At 37.2% G+C, this 21,313-nt stretch overlaps 1 protein-coding gene across 1 annotated transcript in view; it reads left to right on the top strand.

Annotated features, from left to right (window-relative positions):
• Window positions 1–21,313, top strand: part of MIGA1 (mitoguardin 1) — a 34,787-nt gene that overhangs the window by 10,129 nt on the left and 3,345 nt on the right. Inside the window, exons 8-15 of the mRNA XM_059854062.1 lie at window positions 11,847–11,947; window positions 17,650–17,768; window positions 17,949–18,021; window positions 18,352–18,438; window positions 18,562–18,660; window positions 18,970–19,104; window positions 20,267–20,320; window positions 20,967–21,083. Of these exons, the coding sequence (XP_059710045.1) occupies window positions 11,847–11,947; window positions 17,650–17,768; window positions 17,949–18,021; window positions 18,352–18,438; window positions 18,562–18,660; window positions 18,970–19,104; window positions 20,267–20,320; window positions 20,967–21,083 (785 nt within the window). The remainder of the gene's footprint in view (window positions 1–11,846; window positions 11,948–17,649; window positions 17,769–17,948; window positions 18,022–18,351; window positions 18,439–18,561; window positions 18,661–18,969; window positions 19,105–20,266; window positions 20,321–20,966; window positions 21,084–21,313) is intronic.

Here is a 21,313-nt window from a genome sequence, read left to right on the forward strand (position 1 = left end):
CGATGAATATAAAGGTGTGTAGAGGGTTAAAAGCTTCCAGGACTTTCAGTAGTCTGCCCTTGAAGAAAGCTCTTCGCATTTTTGTTTTCCTATTTAGATCTTTTCTAGCAGACTGAAATGCTAGTCGAGTTAACTTGGGAGGAATGCAAAGAGTTGGGAGGGAAACAATAGCTTTACTTACAAGCAGAATTTCAGGTCAGAGGGGAAAATTCTCAAATTCTAGGGTTCCTTGTCAGTGCTAAATTCCTAATACTTCATATTATTATTTTAATTTCTGCTGTAAAAAGGAATGCAGGCATTCAAACTGGTGGTGGCCTGTGTACACTGGCTCTTAAACTTTTTGACAATATTAAAATGTTTTTGTGTTAATGCATTTTAATTTTTATAATACTTTTTATTTGTATCAGTTACACAGCTTCAAACAAATTAGGTGTTTGAGCTACCACAGTAAAATATCTCACAAAGGTCTGTGCTGTTGGATGATTTTGTTGAAAGGTTTGTCTGTTTCTTTTTTTAATTTTCTTCTCACACTCAAAGATATGCCTGGCATTTTGGAGAGAATAAGCACAGCCTTTAACCTAGTCTCCAAACTGTTTGGAGAACTGATTTACATATTAGAAACCTTTTCTTCAGCAGCTCTTAAAACCAACAAAAATCTTTCCATAATCACTGAAGCTGTTGAAAACTCATTTAATATAATTTATTAACACAGACTTCTGTAATGTCATCCTATCCATGGATTAATATCTACAGCCTGTATTTTCTTCCTGCCTCTGAATGTTATTGGAAAAATTTTAGTTGGAGTGTATTTTATTTGCCTACATACAACAAATGTTTCTAGTTATAATTCCTAGTCTCCAATGAGGAGCAGTTTGTAATACTTCACTTAGGTGAGCTCTAGTATTGCATACTATAGAATAACTTAAAGGGTCATGTAACATTTTATGTTAGCATGAAAACTTTGACTTGCTTTGTTCCTTCAAGATAAATTTACATTAAATAATTTCTTAATTTCTTGGAGAAGACCTAAACAATTTTCTAGTGTCTCAAACAAGATTGAAATCAAAACAAAAGAAAACAGCTTTTTCTCTAAGTGTAAAAATGTTTTCATCCCTTCAAATTAGGGAAAAAGAAAGAAAACAATATATCTAAGTCTGAGGAAAAGCCCAGAGAAGTTATTCCAATCCTATTTTTAAAAAAATAATGGGCATTTTGAACAGAATTTTTAGCTATTGCAGTTTGTTGAAGTTTAGGAACTGCTAAAACATGAGGTCTCTCATATTGCAACCTATTGCTGCAACTCGTCGTTTCTGGTGCCCAAGAGATAGTCAAAGTGCAGATGTTTGAATTGGATTGTATGTCTTCCCTAATCAGTAATATTTAAATCTTCCCTTTAAAGGCATTTTGTTCAAACACTTCCTTTCTAAATGGCTGTCGATAAATTTTCTTATCACAAAGCACCTAGGTACAGTCCTTGAATAGAAGAAGATTGGTTGTTAGAAGTTCAATCTAATACTGAAGCAAAAATACTTTTGCAAACATTTTGTCTATAAAAATATTGTAATGCTTGGCTTTCTCAGTGGTACTCTTAGTTTTGGCAATACTCTACTAAAAATGCAAAGTAGCTTTGCATAGACACGCAGTGTTGTTACTGCTGCTGGAAAATATTGGTATTCATAGTATGTATCTTTTTGTAGCTATTTGCTAGCATGGAGTGTATTTTTCTGTTAATCCTAGAAGCTGAAATCTTTTCAACAGTGGCTTAAGAATTTCTATTTTACTCTTCACTGACCCAGCAATGGGGAAGTCAAGGTCACTTACTATGGTCAATTAGTTTGGAGGTTTTTCCAAAAGCACTTCCAATAAGATGAGAAAGAATGTTTCTGGTTTTTGAGGACTCTCGTTAGTGTTTGCCCAACAGCTTTGCCATTAGATCCAGCATTGCAGGCTATTTATACACCTCATTGCTTTCCCTTAAATGGCATCCCCGAGCCCTGTCTTCTTTCTGTCCACACCAAAACTCCTGTCTAAGCCCTTGTCTCTCTCACTTCTTGACTCCTGCCATGTTTTGTCTTGCCTTGTCCATTTAAAACTTGCTTGTCTGACATGGACTTAACTGTTGTTTATAAAAATCACCTTTGCTCAGTTTTTGGACCAGATTATTCCTCTCTTAAGTGGTCTCTCTCCCTCGGGAACTTCTCTTCAAATGAAATACAAGCTGGTCCTCCTTTTAGCTCTAAAAGCTGCTTGTAATGGAGCCACAATCCACCAATATGATTTTATTTCCCAGACTTTGTTCAGTTAGCTGTTTCTGTGCATCCCTGCTCAGGCCTCCTAACACAAAATGCATCTCAACTAATTCTGTTTGTTCTTTACAATATGTGGGCAGCTGCAATTGTCTCTTTCTCAGTTTTTAAAAAATTATTTTAAAAGTACATATTTACCTTCTTTTTGAGTAAAGTAATCATTTTCCCACGTGTCAAAGCTTGAATTAATAACTGCTTGCCTGCATTTTGAAAAGTTATATAAAAGTGGAAAAAGGCCTTCAAATGCAGGAGGTTGGGTTTTTTTAATTTATTTCTCCTCTCTCATGTTTTTATGATACATTCTTAACAAGTTATAGTTTGCAGATTCTTTTTCTTACTAGAAAAGGTGTTTGTGCACTTCTATTAGTTTGTATATGTTGTGAGTATAAATGTTCTAGAGGTAGGAAAAATCAGATAGATGGCAATAAGTGAGGGTGGGTAAGTGTTTATTTTTCTGGCTGGAATACTGGCAGTGTGAGGTTATATAAACTGGTGATCAGGAACGTGTTTTAGTCCATAGGGCCAGTTCCTCTTTTAGAACTTCTCTGAAAACAATCTCTTTTTGCATTGCAGTCTACTTTTAAGACAGGCTTGTCTGAAACATTTTTAGGCAAAATGAAGAAAGGTGAGCCAGAACAGGCTCAGGGAGAGAAAAGGCAGTGATAGTTCAAAATTTGAAGAGACTTCCAAGGAAATCAACTCTCTTGGCTTGGCAGCTTAGTCTTGGAAGTGCAGAAACAACACTTTGAGCTTTCCAATTGCTTTGGAGTGCAATATCAAAATGGAATATCAACAGAATCATAAAATCAGCAAATACACTTCTCTGCACTATAGTTTTGTCAATTCAGTAGTTTGAACTAAAATAGATACACTTCTGTCTGCAATTTTTTTTCAAGGACTTAAAATGAAATTAAAACATTGTGTGCATACCCAAAAGCTAAGAACTTTTCTTAATGAATGTGTTTACTATGTTTAAATCTTGCTGCCCTCTAAGTGGAAGACTGACCCATCAAGGGGACATTAAGGTTGTGGTATATCCACACAGCACAGTCTTCAAGAATTGCTGTTGACAGGATTTGTTACCTAGCACTAGCCGTGCCCCATCACTACAGCTCTGCACATTTATTTGCCAAGCATTTAGTTTGGGGTGGTTTTTTTTGATAGTTTACCCTATAACTGGAAGGCTCAAGTAGCTTGTGTAAGCATTTTATTCCTAATGGCCTTTTAATCTCTTACAATTTTCTTAAACTTCTGTTTCAGCTTGAAATGTTTCAAAGTTGAAACTGAATGTAGGAGTAAATTTAGTTTTGTGGAAAGTTATAGCAAAAGTGAACAACAACAATGGAGGGAGTAAAATTTAATATTTATGTGTCATTTTTCTGTCATGCATCTATTTGTCCCTTTAATTGCTAGAACTCTTAGAAAAAGTAACTGGGTTTGAGACGTGTTTGATTTCCCTTTTGATAGTTCAAACTACAGAGTGTTTTTTAAATAAATTACTGTCTCTAATTCTCTGTGAGATATCTGGACTGTGCACATGTCCCACCTTACCTAATAATCCAGTTTTGTAGCAAAGAGCTGTGGTGTAACTGATTCAAGAGCACATGTCGATCACACCAGGCTTTATTCTCTCTCCTGCTATTTAAAGCTGCCCTTGTTCTACATGGAGAAAGGCTGTGAGTATTTAAAGGTAAATGTATGCATATTTCCACATGGCCTGGCACTGATTAGCAGCTGCTCAAACAGATGTAGTTAAAGTTGCTGTCTAGTCAATGTATTAGTTATCTATGGTAAACCAGAGTAAGGGGGGGAAAAAAAAAAAGCAAGGCTTGAATAATGTAGATTGTGCATAACTTAGGTGAATGGCAATGGTCAGGCTGCTCTAATAATCACTTGCATTATGATTCAAGTATTAATATGTTGTAACTAATGCATTTGGTAACCTTATAGTGTTATTAATTTGTTTTTTTAGTTGAAGTTTGATAATTTGTTTTATTTAGTAAACTAAAGATTCAGAAGAACTCTACATAGAGTACAACCTTATAAGGATTCTTATCTCATTCTTTCCCATTGCTGGGGACAAGTGGAATACAAGTAGGCCCCAATCAGTGGGGCACTTAAGATATTCTTTAAGTCTTACTGCTTAAAATTAAGCAAATGTCTTAGTAAATTAGGTTCTTAAACCATATCTGTGTGCAGCTGGATTTGCAGAAGCCAGTCACATTCCTGAGCAGTGTCACTGGAGTCTGCAGCGTTCTTTTAAATAGTTCTGCCCTGAAATTGAAGGGAAGACTGAGATTATTAGGCTCTTCTTACAGAGTTTGTCTGTCAAGCATGCTCCATTCTGAATACAGAGTCTAAGTGTGAGCCCAAAACACACATGTATGTCTGCATCTTTTGATGTTTATTTCACTGAGGATCACCACCTGTATAGCTGGTTCTGTCTTTGTCTGATAATTCAGGGGTGAGAATGTATCAGATTTTTCTGATATTGTCTCCATACACGTAAGTGGAATTATCAACTGCTGGGCAGCATATGTTTCTTTTAATGGAAGAACAAGTGAATGTGTGGGTTCCTTTTGTCAGGCTGTCTTTCTTGCTTTGAAATGTCAGCATCCCTATGGCATGATGTACTGGCTAAAGAAAAACTTTCCCAGAAGTCTTAGTTTGACAAGATCATCTTGGATGGTCCCATACTCTTATGCTGTGTCCAGCACAGCTTTTATGTCAGAATACTGCAATGTTTGCTCTTTTGGGTTTCATATAACATGTTAAGAAACTGATTCTAAAAAAAAGTAAATTGAATAAACAGTTAGAAACACAAGTTTCAGGAGCTGAGCAACAGTTGCTGGTTATTATTGTCCTTTTCATCACTATGTGTGGTAGTATCTCTCTTTGAAGAAATGGGTGGTGGGAAAGGCAAGAAGGGGGTAATCAATTGCCTTGGAAAAAAGGAAGGGATACTCTTGGTAATGTATAAACATCCTGCTTTTAAGTACCCACTGACTCAGAGGTGTGGAAGAACTGAGACCAAAGGGAAAAATTCACTTACTTTTGAGACTCCTCTGTCAGTCTGGTGAGAAGACCTTTCTACCTAACCTGCTTATGGAGGCCTCTGGCATAGGAAAGGTACTGAAGATGTGGAAGCCTGAAAGTTAGCCTTGTACTTCCATCTTCTCTAAATATGATATTGCATCTTCAATCTGCTCTGCATCCCCATGAGTTAATGTACTGTCACACTGAAAGGGGTTGAACAGACCATTCCATTGTCACTAGAAGGTGGCTGTACAAAAATAGCAGTAGCTTGCACTTGGTTTTGAGATGTGAAGAGCTGAGAAAAGGCAGTGACGTTTAAATCTGATGACTAAGGTGTCTGGCAGGCTCCACAGGGCTGTGCTGTAAAGCCTGGGGCCTCAAAGTCTCAGCTTTGAAATAAGCAGCACTGGAATTCAAACTGGTCTTTGCTGTGGACAACAGATGTGGTGCTTTCTGACCTGCAGGAGAATGGAGTACCCCGGTGAAGAAGAGTGACAACTTTGTGCTGCAAATTCATCCAAGCAGACTCTGTCTGGATTAGACAACTGAGCAAACTTCACTTGGTTGCCAAATCTTTTCTCTCAAATCAAATCAAAGTACAGAAGCTGTTACCTAAACTATTGGACTTGAAAACAGTAGAGTGCTCAGAAGCAAAACTTTTCTATAAAGACTAGGGATTGAAACCTTAAAATCAGAGAAGATACTTAGGTTCAGGGTAAAGAAGTTGTGAAAAAATGTAACCCTGTATAAGAATAGAATCATAATGTGCAGTTATGAATCAGTGTTTACATTTTCAGTGAAATGAAAGGCTGTGTGATAGGGAGAGACCTCTCAGTGACCTGTACTTTACACAAGATACATGTCTCAAATCTGCTTCAGGATCATATGTCTGTAAAGCAGAGAGTCAAGAGAGGGAAAACAGAGAGGTGAACACATGCATACATATATTTTGTATTTACTAAGCTGATTTCTCAGCTGTCAGCACACATGATGTTAATTCAGGGTATAAAATACATATCAGATGCTGCTTTGTTTTCTTAAAATTCAGATTTTAGCAACCTAGCACCACGTGTGTTTACTCTGCCTCTTCCTTGAGATTTATTGTAGAGTTTCTCATGATGAGGTCTTTCTATTTTGAAATGTTGGTTTTACAATAAATCCTGCTATGATGATTCAGACACAGCTTTCACAGGTCATGTTCTCTATAATACAATGATACTTTTAGCCTTTGGTATTTTCTTTGCTTAAAAAAAAAACAACTATCAAAAAATATTCCAACTCTGTTATCAAATTTATGGAAGAATTCTTTAGCAGATTTAAATCTTGAAAGAATCATTTCATTTATCACCATTCCAGAATATCAAATTTATACAGTATTTCCTAATACCTTTCTGTAATTTGATGTACCTGTGTCCATGGATTATGGGAAGTTAATTGAACTTATATTCCTTTATCAGGGACACTTGATTTTTACATGGAGAGACTAAAATGATTACACATACAATTTTGTGCTGTTTATTTACCTTTGCAAGATGAGAGCAATAAGATATAAGAACAGTAGCCATGTTGTTTTGCTTTATACACCATTAAATGTGGTATTCTGCAGATAATATAAGTTCATGGACAAAGTCAGCATCTTGAATGTCTGAAAATAGTCAAACTTATCAACATCACAGAAATTGTTATTATTTCATTGCAAAGTATTTGGAAAAATCTCTTGAAGATTATGAGATTATTTTAGGCAAATTGCATCTTTTTCCAGATGACAAATATTGCAAATCAGTACCTCACAGTTTTCAGGTGGATTTTATTGCTTATGTGTGTAAACTGAATGGATTGTACTATTAAATTTTTATAAGCATTCTCTACTTATGAAGAATAAATTACTGTCATCTATACACATGCTTTTAATTCAGCTTTTAGTCAGCTGTACTACTTTTGTCTTAAGAATAACATCCAAGTGATACAGAACACAGTGACTGTACAACATCTTGGCTTTTGCATAATGATAATTAGGTGAGAACCCAGTGTCTTGGAAAAGGGACCTTTTTATACCTGGATGAGTGTGTTTTAAGTAGAAGGCTTTTATGTGAACCCTAAATATTATAGTTGTGCTTGGCAACAATTATGAAAGCTCTGTTGAGTCAACTTTTTCCAAGGAAGTTAGATTTGGCTCTGTATTCACACATAAGCAGAAGATTATTCCCTGCGTGAAAACTACTGAGGTTTCTGTTAGGGATGTCATTTGAAGGCTCAGCAGTAAGCTCAGCCACAGCTTACCTTGACAGAGGTCTGTGAGTACTAGGAGGAAGGCAAAGTTGCAAACACTGATTATCTGATGCTCTCCTGTGCTCTTCTCCACGAGACAGCTTTGGCTGCTGAGTTCCTGCACTCACACTGGTGAGCAGAAGCTCAGAGTTAGAAGAGGGCCCTGCTGGAGGTGTGAGCACCCACTGAGAGCCAGGCTGGAGTATCTTCTGTGGGTTGGTGGGCATGGAAGGACTGTTGCTTTGTTTCCTAAAGGAATCTGTCACTTCAGTTTGCATCAGAGCAGTTGCAACAAAGAACCATGAGACATGTTGGACCTGTGATACTTGCTGATGTACTGGTAGAGTACAAGATTTGGGGAGATATTTTTAAAATACCCTGACCTGAAATACATTTTCATGTTGAAGTCAGTAACAGCTTTGGTTTCATGTGGTTAGATGAGGTGCCTCCAGCTTCCCCCAGATATTTGTGTTACTGGAGAATGTAAACACATACTGCAACAGTAGATTGACAGTGTGGGTACCCTGCTCCGTTCTTGGCTTGCTTTTTTAACCTGTGGCTGTATGGCCCAGTCATCAAAAGGGGACACTGAAGGCTGGGAATGTATTCTTTTTATAAATAGGAAATGATGTAAAATTCACTGCTTTCTGGGTGCATCCTGTAAGACTTCATGTAATGCTTTAGCAGCTACTTGGTAGAAGGGATGATCAGCACTCTCAGAATTATGACTATTTATAAATGTAAATAAAGCTGCTTTTGGATGTTTCAGAAAGGGGTGACAAACCACTGTGCCACTTGTGACTAGCTAGAAGACTGTGGCACACTCATGGAACTGAACTGATTCATGCTGCTGTCTGAACTGGATTATTGTGAGGGGTCTGAGCACACAACGTGGGCTGACGGAACACTGGGCCCCTGCTGCTCTGAGGGTACCATGACTTTCCATAAGTGGATTCCTTTGCAAGGTTTTTTCCTTTTCAGACTATAAAGTTTCTACTTTCTTATCCTGCTTTTCTGCTTGTTTTAACTGCATTGATTTTCCACTGAAGTGGGAGGGCTGGGCAGAATAGGGAACCATGACTTTAAAGGTGGTACTTGGAACTAAAATCTGTAACTCCCAGTGAGTTCTTTATTAGTGGGTAAGTGCTTTCCTTTTTTAAATGCTGCAGCTAAGTGCCAAACTCACTTGTGAACTCCTGCCATGTTTCATTCAGGGTTGGCAGGAAGATAACATGGAAACGGTTTTCAGAGTTCTAAAACATTATGTGAAGGTGAATGCTTCCCAGTTGAATACTAAAAAGCTAATTTCTGTGTAGTTATGAAGGTCAGATTTTGTTCTGAGAGTTTAGGGGCTTAGCTTTGCATTCTGTCTTACCGTGAAAACCTACCAGAACAAAACCAAATAATTTTTCTGGATTAGTACTTTGTGAAAATAGCTTGGTTCTGGTCTCTTTTTTAAAAATCTTGTTTAGTTTTAAATAGATAGTTGTTAGCAAAACCTTTTAAAGCTAGGAGTAATTTCACAAGCTTTAGCAGTCCTCCATGTTGTTCCATGTTTTAATACTGTAATATCATTTAGGGTCTACAGATAGATTTTAAGGCACTACAATCAAGAGCCATGATTGTAACATCTGAAACTCTACTTCACCCTCTTTACAAATATAAGTGAACCCAAAATAACTCCTTGGCTCCTCAAATGAGTGAAGTATATTTGAAGCTCACATACTTGCTAGTATTCCCCTCCTGAAGTTATTAGAGTCCATAAGAACTAGGGATGAGTGTGTGAGCAGTTGCAGGCACTGCTGGGTGGGTTCCTCTTGCAGCTGTTCATTCCAGGAGTCTCTTTGTGCCACGGTCTCTTTTTCTTCGTGTTCTTGTGTCTAAGAATGTTCTGCTGGTACTTGCATGGTATGTACTCCAGCTGTAACTTCATTTTCACCCTAGTGAAATTCCATGGTGAATTTTCATAAGAGCATACTCTCTTCACAGCGTGGGTATTGATAAGCACCTGCTTGCCTAAGGATGTTTTAGGGTATTAGGGTGGTGGTGGCCTGAAAGTCAGAAATAGCTGACAAGGCTGTTTGGTTTTCTTTAGGGAGGCTGTGCTTTGTGTGCATATATCACTTGCCAAAGGTATTATTTCACTCAGCATTTCCAACCTTATTTTTAATCTTTTTCTTCCTCATAAAATACAAATTTTGTGTCTTTTTCTGTAGCAGTGAGATTTTTTATTTTTTTGAGTGAAAACAGATACTCCATATTCAACTAATTAACATGTTAAAAACATTCTGGCTTGATTATAGTTTTAGGCCATATTAGAAAACTTGGAAGTATGACTTTTTCAACAAAGATAGGTTAAATAAAAATTTTATTAGCTCTAGAGCTTCATGTAGTCTATAACAGGCTGAATGCAAGATCGATGGAAGAATCCCTGATTCTGTGTTGTTCTGGGCTGTGACTTCTTCATTTACACCAGTTATTTTTTTCATATATGTGGAATACATTTTAGTTAAACAGCATTATTCCCATTTATATGTAATCAACCACACAATCCAGAGTTAAAATATTTAGAATCAGTCTGGGGATATGTTCTTGTTATTGAGCTATAAACTCACGTATAACAGTAGAAGCAGCTTAGGCAAAAGGAGAGGTTGAAAAAAGGAGAGCCAAAAAATCTGCAGCCAGTCTATAGATGCCTGTACTATCTAGATTTAACAGTATTATTGCAAGTTCAGCAAACTCTTTTGTTAAAAAGTGATATTAGAAAATCATCTAATGTAATATTAGAAGAGAATTAATGCAAATCATGAGTTAGAAATTCGAAAGAAACATCATGTTACCCACCTACTCTAAGCAGACCTCAAGCTAGTGCTTTACAAACCACAGTTTGGTTTTCTGTTCCAACATTTCAGATTTCAGTATGTGATTGTTTCTCGACCAACTTTTAACCCGCAGTACTTTTCCTCTTGGTTTTAAGAGGTCAAAAGAAAGAAATAGTAAGAATGAGCTGAAAAAATCAGACTTCATATGAATAGTGGTGAAGTCGTGATTGCAGTTTGCCTAACTTGCTCTAGTAAAATCTTTGTCCAAACTCTGAATCATTTTTTCCCTCAGTGAATATTCCCAAAGACAGATATTTGTTCTGTGCAGTTTTTGAGCTGTCATTCCAAGTCCGTAACTAATAAAACCATAACAACCACCAAAGTAATAGTTAAGTAATGTGGCTTTGTAGCATGTCAAGTGATGAGTAAACCATCCCAGTAAATTGGCATTTGGCCACTCCACTGTGTAATGGAGTTTTTAGTGAAGTATTGCCTTAGCAACAAGCCTGGATGACATTGGGTAGCTGGTTGCTGCTGACTCTTGGAGATTAATCAGGCTTTTAGGAACACATGTGTAACGTCTGAAGGTAGAATAACCCAAAATAAAAGTATCAGCTCTACTGGGAATGTAGGATGGGTCACATCAAGCCAAAGTCTGACTTACCGACTTATGAGTTTAATCCTTCTGTGAAAGTGTTTCTATACGGTGAAAATGAAACCATCCCAGAAGGGCAAGAGTTGAAATCTGAGAGTAAAGTAAAGCAGAACTGAGAGAAACTGTATTGCAGATGATTTTAAGAAAAAATAACAGTTATTTTAAAGGCTTTAAGAATGTTTGTACTGTAGGAAATACTTCTGGATGTGTTACTTCAATGAAGAAGCTTTTTGCGGAAAGAGGATGCAGTGAAGATTAAAAGCTTCACTTGCTCTCTGGAAGAACCAGCAAGTGAAAAAAGGCATGAAAAGTAGAAAGTGAAGCAAATTCAAGTGAAACTAAAATGTGGTGGCGGTTTTTTAATTAATGGACTTCTAGTTAGAAAAATAAAAGTGGTGGCTAGTTTGTTACATAACAAAGCCAAGTCAAAAACTTAACTGAGGATCTAGATCAATATAGCAAAGTAATATCATAAGATAGAGAGATCATCAGAAGTCTGTAAAAGAAAGGCCAAAACTTTGGCCAAGTCTTTTTGTCTTCTTCCAGTTCATTGTGGATGATATTTGAAAATCCACTTTAAAGGCAGAAAAACAGAGTCACAAATGTTAGTGGGTCATAAAAGAATTTACTCTTACAGTAGTATAACGTTGTGCCTTCCAAATGAAATACTGTCTTAGAGTACGCATGAAACACATTTTCAAGTCTTAAATGGAATTTTCTGATTGTCTGATAAACTTTTTTTTTTTTTTAATTTTAAAGATAAAAACACAGACATTACTGTAAAGGATAACACGGATGATTTCTGCCTTCGAGATACATTAAGCATTGCATCCACAGATTCCTTTGTTTCCACAGCTGAGGTAAGGCTCTTAAAGATTGATTTTTTAAAGATTTATTGATCTATTGATTTATTTCAACAGTGAACTGAAGAATCCTTTTTTTTTTTTGCTAATTATTGTGAGCAAAAATGTATTTCTCTTGTGGGGGAAAAAGAGCTTTTCCAGGCTTTATTGGACCCAGTTGTTTTGGGTTTATTTTTGTGTATTGGTATAATGCATCCCCAACTCCTCCTAAATAGAAGTTGCTTTTGAAAAACAGATCACATTTTCATGAGTGAAGAAGCAGTCAGTTGAGGCTATAGTAGTTCCTTTCACCATGATTTGTATTTTTCTGTTCTTTTTTCCTATCGCTTTACCATACTATAAAGATGTATGAAGAAGGCTTTGTACTTGTTTAAACCTGGAGGGGTTTTTTTGGGAAGAAATTATAAGAAATTGACAGCAACCTGTTTTAGCACGTTCCATGCGTGGCATGAAGGCACCAGGTTGAGCTGTTACTCTGTTGTTGCACTGTGATGAAATGACTTAGCAAGAACCAGAGGTCTGAGACTGCTCTGGAGCCCTGGGCTGAGCTGGTGGGGGGAGCTTGTCTGGCTGTGTGGGTGTGCAGGGACCCCACAGCTCCCTGCAGCCACCATGGGAAGGGACCTTGGGCTGGCAGTGGCAGTCCCTGGAGGTGCAGTGGGGCTGCAAGGGAGCCTCCTGACTGGCCACACTGGGAAGCTTCCTTGGCAACGTAATGCACTTGATCCAACTCACTCTAATCCTGTGGGATAGGAGCACAAAGGACATGTGATAATCTCTGGGTAGCAGCCTATTAGCTGGAGTCTGCTACAGCTCCCTTGAAGTATCTGAAAGAGACTCATGAGCAGTGACACACTTACTTGAATGAGGAATATCTCCTTCTGTAGTCTCTGGAGAGCTGAAGTGATCTTGAACAGCACTCGTCTCCAAAAAACAGGAAAGGCAGTTGGCCTCAAAAGATCCATTTTGTGATAGATACTGCTCTCATATATGCATCACAACTAAGCTACTGAAGTCAGTTGCAAAAAGAGAGAATTGCACACACATTCTTTGCAATTGTTTTGACTGTCTGTTATAGGGTTTGTTTTTTCCATAACGCAGTTACCTTGATTTAGTAATTCACATTAAATAGTAATTTCCTTGATTTAGTAACTCACATTAAGTTGTGGTGCCTAGCATCCATTCCGAACGAGGATTGTATCCATAGAGACTGGTTACTCTTTGCTGTAATTTGGACAAGACCACAATTCAAGCTTGCTTCAACTCTACCAGCTCATGAGAGGAGGTGTAAACCATTATAGTTTGTACATTTTGTATCTGGTTTGTTTTTGGGGTTTTTTTCCCCATGAACTCCCATAATGCTTTTGCAAGTATGTGAGGATGGGAACAACCCCTTCTGCTCATTTGTGCTGCTTGGCTTTAAAGAAAAGCAAAACCAACCAATCAACCAAGCAAACAAACCCCAGGATGTATCAGTGGAATCATCATCCTCTCCTGAAGCCATAATGTCCCAGAATCTGCAAAAAAACATTGGAATCAAAATTGGACATGTAATTGTCTTTAAGTATCCTGAAAAGATTCTCCACGTTTTGATACACCAAAGCCACTTCTATCAACTTGTTCTTCCAGGAAAAAGTTACGAAGATTTTCTCATCCTTTCCAGCTGTTCTAACCTTTGCCAATAGAACAAATTCTCTTTTCTCAGATTTTATTGAAGACTATAGTGAAATTCTTAGGTGACAGAAGTCCTGAAGATTAATAGAATATGAACAACTTGCAGTTTGGTGTTTGAGCCAGAGCACCATCAATGTTCTGGGTTAAATGGGAGCCACCAGGCCTAAACTACAGGGTCAGCTAGCTCTGGAGTTGTAGCTACAGGGCATCATTGTGTGGTGCAGGGAGAAGAAAGCTGTGAATTGGTGTTCTGGTACAAAATCACTGCTACCTTAATTTAATATTTTGTCCATCCTCAGGAGGGTGTGTGGTGAGAAAATGCTTCACATTATGGCAATGAGAAGGAGCAGTAACAACTTCCCAGTGTATTCAGCTGTTAGTAGAGAACAGTAATTGCTTTGATTTAACAGGATTACAATTGACATACCAAATTCTTTTATTCTAGACATGATGATAAGTAGCTTCCTCTTGCCTATCTACTTCTTAATTTTTTTTTTTTCTTGCACTAGGGAAACAGTGGAATGTTTTAATTTAGGCTAAGTGGTCTGAGGTTTTTCCAGCACCGGATTTGTCTCACCTAAGGGCCAAATGAGGCACTTCCTTCATCATAAGCTCCCTGATTGCAGTTACAATATTAGTAACTGTCCTAAACTCCATGTCCTGATAGAAATGTTTAGCAAAATTTTTAAATCTAAAGTTCATATGTGTGTTTATACTGCTCTGTGATTATGCCCTACTGGAATTAATAATTTCACCTTCCAGGAAATTAGAATGTAGCACCATTTTTTGTGGCCTCATCATGCTGCAAGCTCTGTGTTGACAGTTCCTTGGCTTCCTTCTACACTGTGTCCTGAACCAAGGAGCAGGACTAAGTATTTTGTGTGTCTGATTTTGGAGACTGGAAACTGTGTTCATGTTTCAGTGCTGACAGAGTCAGGTCAAATTTAACTCCCTGCCCACAGGAGAGAGAACATTCATAAAACAAGACACAGATAGATGCTTGAATGGAAATTGATAGGGATACTGCTTAGGAGGCAACAAGAATGTCATGCTGTGTTATATTAGAACAAAATATAGGAAAGAGCTGTACAAAACTGGGACAGTTTGGCAGGGTTTGCATCACGTGCCCTTTTGATGAGCTCTACAGGATGGCAGGAGGGTGAGCCAAAATTTCATCTGGCTATGGCTGGTGATCAAGAGGGTGCTGAGGATCACTCATTTGATGACTTCTCATACAGAGTTGTGCCTGTCTGTCACCTACAATATACACAGGTGCCTGAATCTTTTTAAAGACAATTTAGACACAGTTGCCATCCCCATGACCAGACAGGCTTCTATTCTTAAACACACTTAGGCTCTAGAAGCATTGCAGAAGGGGTGGTAAGCACGACTATTGCCCTAATTAAGTTGATAATACTACTACTGTGATAAATACTGGTATTTTCTTCCCCATTTGAGCCTGGCTGCCCTCAGCTTGTGTTGATGAGGGTTAGCATGCTTTTCACAGTCTTGCTTTCCCATCTACTGTGATCAAAATAGCTGCCACCTTTGGCAACAATGCAGCAGTTAGTGTGCCAGATAAAGGCCTCTGCCCTCTCTTTCCTGGCTTCTTTTCCATCTTCCTAACAGAACCTCCTTCCTGCTCTCCCTGACAGTGAGCTTTGTTGCTGCTTCTTCCTTGTCAGTGCACATGCATTTATCATGTCTTATTTTTATGTTTTGACTAGTACTGAATCTGTAGATCTATTATCAAATAAACTTTGCTTTCCTTAGTCCAAAGCTTGGGAGATTTTTTAGGCTTGTGAATAAAGCCTTTGCTGCTTTTTATCAGTAACAGCCTTCCTGTTTTCTTCCAGACCTTAGATGGAACACACCACTTCATTATTTCAATTTATTAAAATGCCATCTCAAAGGTTCTAGTTACTAATCACCATCACATTTTCTAACTCCCCAAACATGTTTCACTTTCATCCTGCAGCTACTTACTTTTTTTAAGGAAATCTTTTCTCTGAATGTCTTTATATTTTAAAGAGATCATCATCAGCTTTTTTAATATAGGGTAAACATAATTTCTCAGAATGTAAGCAATGCTGAATGTGCCAGTAAAGTGACCTCTCTATTAGGGGAAGCAAGCAAGAATTCCTGAAAGGTCTGACATTGTTTATTTTTGTTACATTCATGTAGGTGGTTATTTTGGTAATCAACAAGGTCTTGATGCACAGCTGAGAATTTTTCCTATTTATTAGGAAACAACTCGTGCAAATAAGAGTACTGAGCCTGTTCCTCAAACCAAAGCAGTCGGAGCATCTCAGACCTAAAACCAATTACAAGTGGCAAAGGTTTGATGCTTTAGAGCAATGATTTCAGCATCTCCTTACTGCAGATACAGCCCTAAAGCTGAACTGATTAGCATCTGAACAGTGTCCATGTTGGAATCTTCAGAGGCTGCTCTGCTGCACTTCAGGCTTAGTTAGACACAAGTTAGAACTTCAAGCTTTGGAGTTTTGAAGATGTATGTGTTATTTTAACATAATGATCTTAGGTATCCCCTGCAGGCCATCATAAATGTCCTTGTGGTGGTCACCAACAGGTCTCTCTTTGTTGAGCCTTGAATAGATACAGGGAAAGCCTTACAAGATGAGATTGCTGCTATAGTGTCAATCATCTTCTATCTTTTCTTTGTCTGCATTTTCATTTTCTTCTCCATGTACCTCCCTGACACTGAGGAAGTAGCAGACACTTAGGGGCTGGCACATATAACCAAGGGCCTCATCCAATTCCCAGGTATCTGTCCCTGTGCTAATCTGTGACCCCAAAGGCAATGATCAGCCATCTTCATGTGTGAAGGTGTTATCACCTCAAGTGCTGGCAGCAGATGAAGGTTACCTGCATCTAACTGTAGAAATCACCAGTCCTAATCCAGTCACACTCAGTCAGTTCCATAAATATCTGAAGAAGTTGATTTGCCTGAAATTCCTCATACTTGGCTGTATGGCCTCAGTGACAGGAAAAGCTGCTAAGCATTTATTTACTTGAAAATTTCAATGGAGGTTTAACATAAAGTAATACTTCAGTATGATTTTCTAAAGTCATTCTACAATAGAGATTAATCTTCTACATAGTTCAGTTACGTTGAGAGTTAATTTTAAAGATGTTTCTTTGCTCAGTTTTAGTAGCCTAGAAACACAGGTTTGTTTGCCCCATGCAGGATATTGGAAAAAAAAAAGCTAGAATTTATTTTCTGGTACTTAACTAAACTGAATGATGTGTAAACATCAGATTTTTTCTTTTATTATTTATAATATAATGTAATCTTTGTAGTGAAATTGTAGCTAGACATTGTTTTGTGGATTAAATATGATACTCTGTAAACAGGAGTTCTCTGTATTATTTATGTGCTTTGATTTATGGATCTGTTTTTATCTTTCTTTAAAAATGTCGACAAGTTCATGTTTATTTCTGTGTTAACCATAGAATTAACACTGTCAGTAATGAAAACCATTTAGGGAGCCTGTAGTATAAAACACTGAATACTCATGTTTTATACAGTATGCTTGGTAACTGGGAGACTTATTTACCCATGAAACTAAAACAGGGGTGGAAGGATGTTACTATTTCCAGCTCCCTGAGGAATTGTATGGTGCAATCATTCTGTACTTTGTGCCCTGGCAATTATTTTCTTTTAACAGCTTTGAGACCCATTAGGATATAATTTATTTTAAGTAGACAATTCAAAAACTTAACTATGCAAATGAAATGCAAAAGTAAGCTGCCTTTATTTTATTAATTAAAAAGTTTGAAACTTGAAACTGTAGCTTTCAGATTTTAGGAGTTACAAAGTTAAGTCTTATGACCTGGTGTATCTTTTCTGTTCACTTGTTGATTGTTACCCCTTTGTTTTAAGCAGAGGCAGAAAAGGATGCATCTTTCACTAGAACATTAGGAAAACTTCTTTAATTTGTTTTATCTTCACAAAAATTATATCAGCAAGCTCTTTAGTGAACTTCCAAACCATTTTTTTTCAGCTTTCAGAGCACAGAGAGATTCGTAGCACATATGGTCTGGATTCCCTTTGCCACTGCCCCCTGTATGAAGAAGCCATGCACTTAGCAGAAGAAGGCAAAATTTATTCACGGGTGTTAAGGTATTGATTTATGTCTATTTAATTATTTCCAGGAAAAGCAGGAAAAGTTCAATATTCTATCTAGAAATCACCTTTTAGAAGTTACTTGTACTAGGTATTTTTTCTAGCAATTAGATTTAGATGGATATTCTTGTGCTGCTTTTTTTTAATAGTCTCTGAAAACTTTTCTGTTTTGCATAGGACTGAAATGTTTGAATGTCTAGGAGACAGTGACTTCCTTGCTAAGCTTCATTGTATTCGACAAGCTTTTCAGGTAAACTGTAAGGGGTGGTTTGTGTGTCTTGTTAAGCCTAACCTACGTGCATGGCATTGAAACTGACTGTTAGCCTTTGTGCAAGTATTTTTATAATGTAATCTGTATTTAAATACTTTCTTGTTGCTTTTACATTTTTATCATTCTAAAATGAGATGTGTTTGCAGAGGAGTCCAGATTTTATGATTGGCTTTGGAACCTTTGCACCCAAGTCTTATTAGGAACTTGTTAACTATACTAGAGGTGATAATTAAAATTGATTGAAATGTTTAAGGTCATTTGGTATAACCTGTGAATGAACCTGTCTATATTTTCCGAACCTTTTTCTAGATAATTCTTTCAGAAACATCAAACAGAATATTTCTTGCTGAAAGTGGAAGAAAAATTTTGTCTGCTTTAATTGTGAAAGCACGAAAGGTAAAAGCCTTTTTGTACCAATGTTTTGCTGTTTATGTAACTTCTACCTGAATTCATGGTCTAGGGAAAATCAACCATATCTCTTTTTATATTTACTTGATACTCATTGCTTTTACTTTACAGAATCCAAAGAAATTTGAAGATGTCTTTGATGAAATGATATATTTTTTGGAGCAGACAGATCACTGGGATAATACTGAAATGGAACTTGCTGCTAGAGGAGTGAGTTGCATTTCTGAAAAGTGCTTTTACCCTTACTTTTACTAATGCCATAGGATCTAAAAATAATTTTCTACAGTTCAGAATTGTGGGAAAGACAACTCTTTATTGTTTATATTCTCTGATTTAGAGAAATGGCATTCACCAGTTTAGTACCAGAAACCACACTTTTTTTAAACTTCTCCTTTACTGACAAAGTATTTTTATTATTCCTTAAAAACAATTAGTCTGCAAATTACAATATGGTGCATGCTGAATTCCACTGCTGAAAGAGAAACTAGGTTACTTAGATCATGTTCTCATTTAATATAGGTGAAAAATCTGAATTTTTATGATGTTGTCCTGGACTTCATATTAATGGATTCATTTGAAGATTTAGAAAATCCACCAATATCTATACAGAATGTAGTAAATAACCGCTGGTTAAATTCCTCTTTTAAAGAAACTGTAAGTATTCATGTGTAATTATATTCATTGATCTGTAGTGCATGCAGTGTACTGAGTATGTACCTGAGATCTTCCTCAAAAGAATTTAAAAGATTGTATTATCAGGTTTTTCATAATAGGAATTTAAAAGTTACAAGTTGGCCCAAAACAGAGAATGATTCAATGTATTGGAGAAAATACTTAACCTTGTCCTTCCTTTCTCTGAGGAACTAGAATTTTAGAAGGGAAGTTTCTGTTAGCCACATTTTAGACATCAGGTCCAGGTTTTGATTTAGCAATAAGGGACGAAGGTACAAGGAAACAAAAGTAAATTAATCCAATACAGGTATTCAGCTGTTGATTACAAGTAATGGTTTTTTCATGTGTGGCTGTTTATTTGCCAAAGAGATCTCATCCCTCTTTTAGAGACACAGGCTAGTGCCATGGTCAGCTGGTACAGAGACTACTGTAATTTCATCCATTTTTATCTGTACACTGCAAGTTTTCCTTTTATTTTTGTTTTTCAATTGAAATATTCCCTCCAGAGGAAAAAAAATAAAGATAACATGTATATATTTTTGTAGTTTTATGGGTACAGTGTGCTTTGTCTGTATGAAACTCTCTTTGCAGTACTGAGGGGAGTCAGATGAGGATAGTTAGAGGCTAGGAGGGGAAAAAGCCCAGTACTGATGTTGGGATATTGTATTTCACAGGTCCATATTTGGACAAAGCTCCATAGCTGAATCTGCAGCTATTGCAAGAATGTTTTTGCTAAAATGAAAAAGTACATTTCAGTGTGTTCACATGCCACTTAATATATAAAATAGTTACTCATGTCTGAGCACACCCTTTAATTTACAAGACTGGTCCTCACTTAAACCCAGTGAGTGTTGCTAACTATGGTAGCTGTAAAATCAGTCAAGGATGCCAAATTACATTTGAATTGAACTAACAAAAATGTTGCAAAGATGGATCTGAAATAGCAAGTATGAACTACCTATAAATTTGGTATTTATATCAGCTGCTGTTTTATGGTTTGAAACTTTGTGTTGTCACAAGATTGAAACTGAAGAAAATACATGTCCCTGAAATGTAGAATATAGAAATACAGTATTCTGCAGATGAGTTCTTTTGAGATGGAAAGTTATTTGCGGCTTGCTTTATTTTTTCTTTTTACAATTAGGCTGTGGCTTCAAGTTGTTGGTCAGTACTGAAGCAAAAAAGACAGCAAATGAAGGTAAGCTGCCCCTCAAATTATATGGAATAAAGGTATTGATCACCTCCTAAGAATTTGAAGTTCTTTTTGTAGCTTTGGCAAAATAAATGAGTGATCAACCTTTAGTCCTGTAGACTTGTTAATTTAGACAAGAGGTTTGTCAGTTACAGAAGTTTAGCTCCTGGGGCCCTAATGCCTGTTTTTAGCAAAAAGCCTTCACTGAAAGGTTTTCCTAAACCTAGTTTAGGTGCAGTCAGTGTGATGTCAGTCACTTCTCTACTTCCTGCCCCACATGCGGATCTCAGAGTTCTGCACACCAAGGTCAGGATTCTTGTATCTCACCTGCTTGTGCTGGGATTGTCAGCCCCACCTCCCTGCACGAGCCCACAGCCAAATCCCATTCAGTCCTGCCCCATTACCTGCCTGAAGCACCTCGTTCCTCAGCAGCACCAGGAATTCTGCTGCAGCCTCCCCTCAGCCCTTTCTGCATCCTGACCTCGCTGTGCAGGGGCTCAGTAGAACTCTGGGCCACAGCTCCTTACCTTTGGGGGATTTTATTAGACCAAGGAGGGAAGTGTTGTGCTTTTATGAAGACTTAATTGCTGAATAATAGAGCTGTATGCTAAGTTTACTGTGTAACTCTCGTCTACAATTTTTACATCACTAGGTGCCTGATGGATTTTTTGCACATTTCTATGCTATATGTGAACATATCAGCCCTGTTTTGGCCTGGGGCTTTTTGGGCCCTAGAAATTCCCTGTATGATCTATGCTGCTTCTTCAAGGTTTGAAACTTCTTTTTAATTACCACTTTTCTAAATTTTTTTAAATCATTCTGATTAAAATAAAGTAAGATTTTATTTATTAGTATACATTTGCATTGTCCTAAGATTAAGGCTAACAGTAAGAAACCATAAGAAGTACTTTGATATGAATGTTTTAAGCCTGGAACTGTTTTGCAAAGGCTATTTTAGCACACTTCTGTCTCAGCACCAAAATAATGCAAAATTGGATT

This window comes from Haemorhous mexicanus, chromosome 9, assembly GCF_027477595.1.
Source record: "Haemorhous mexicanus isolate bHaeMex1 chromosome 9, bHaeMex1.pri, whole genome shotgun sequence".
Classification (NCBI taxonomy): Eukaryota; Metazoa; Chordata; class Aves; order Passeriformes; family Fringillidae; genus Haemorhous; species Haemorhous mexicanus.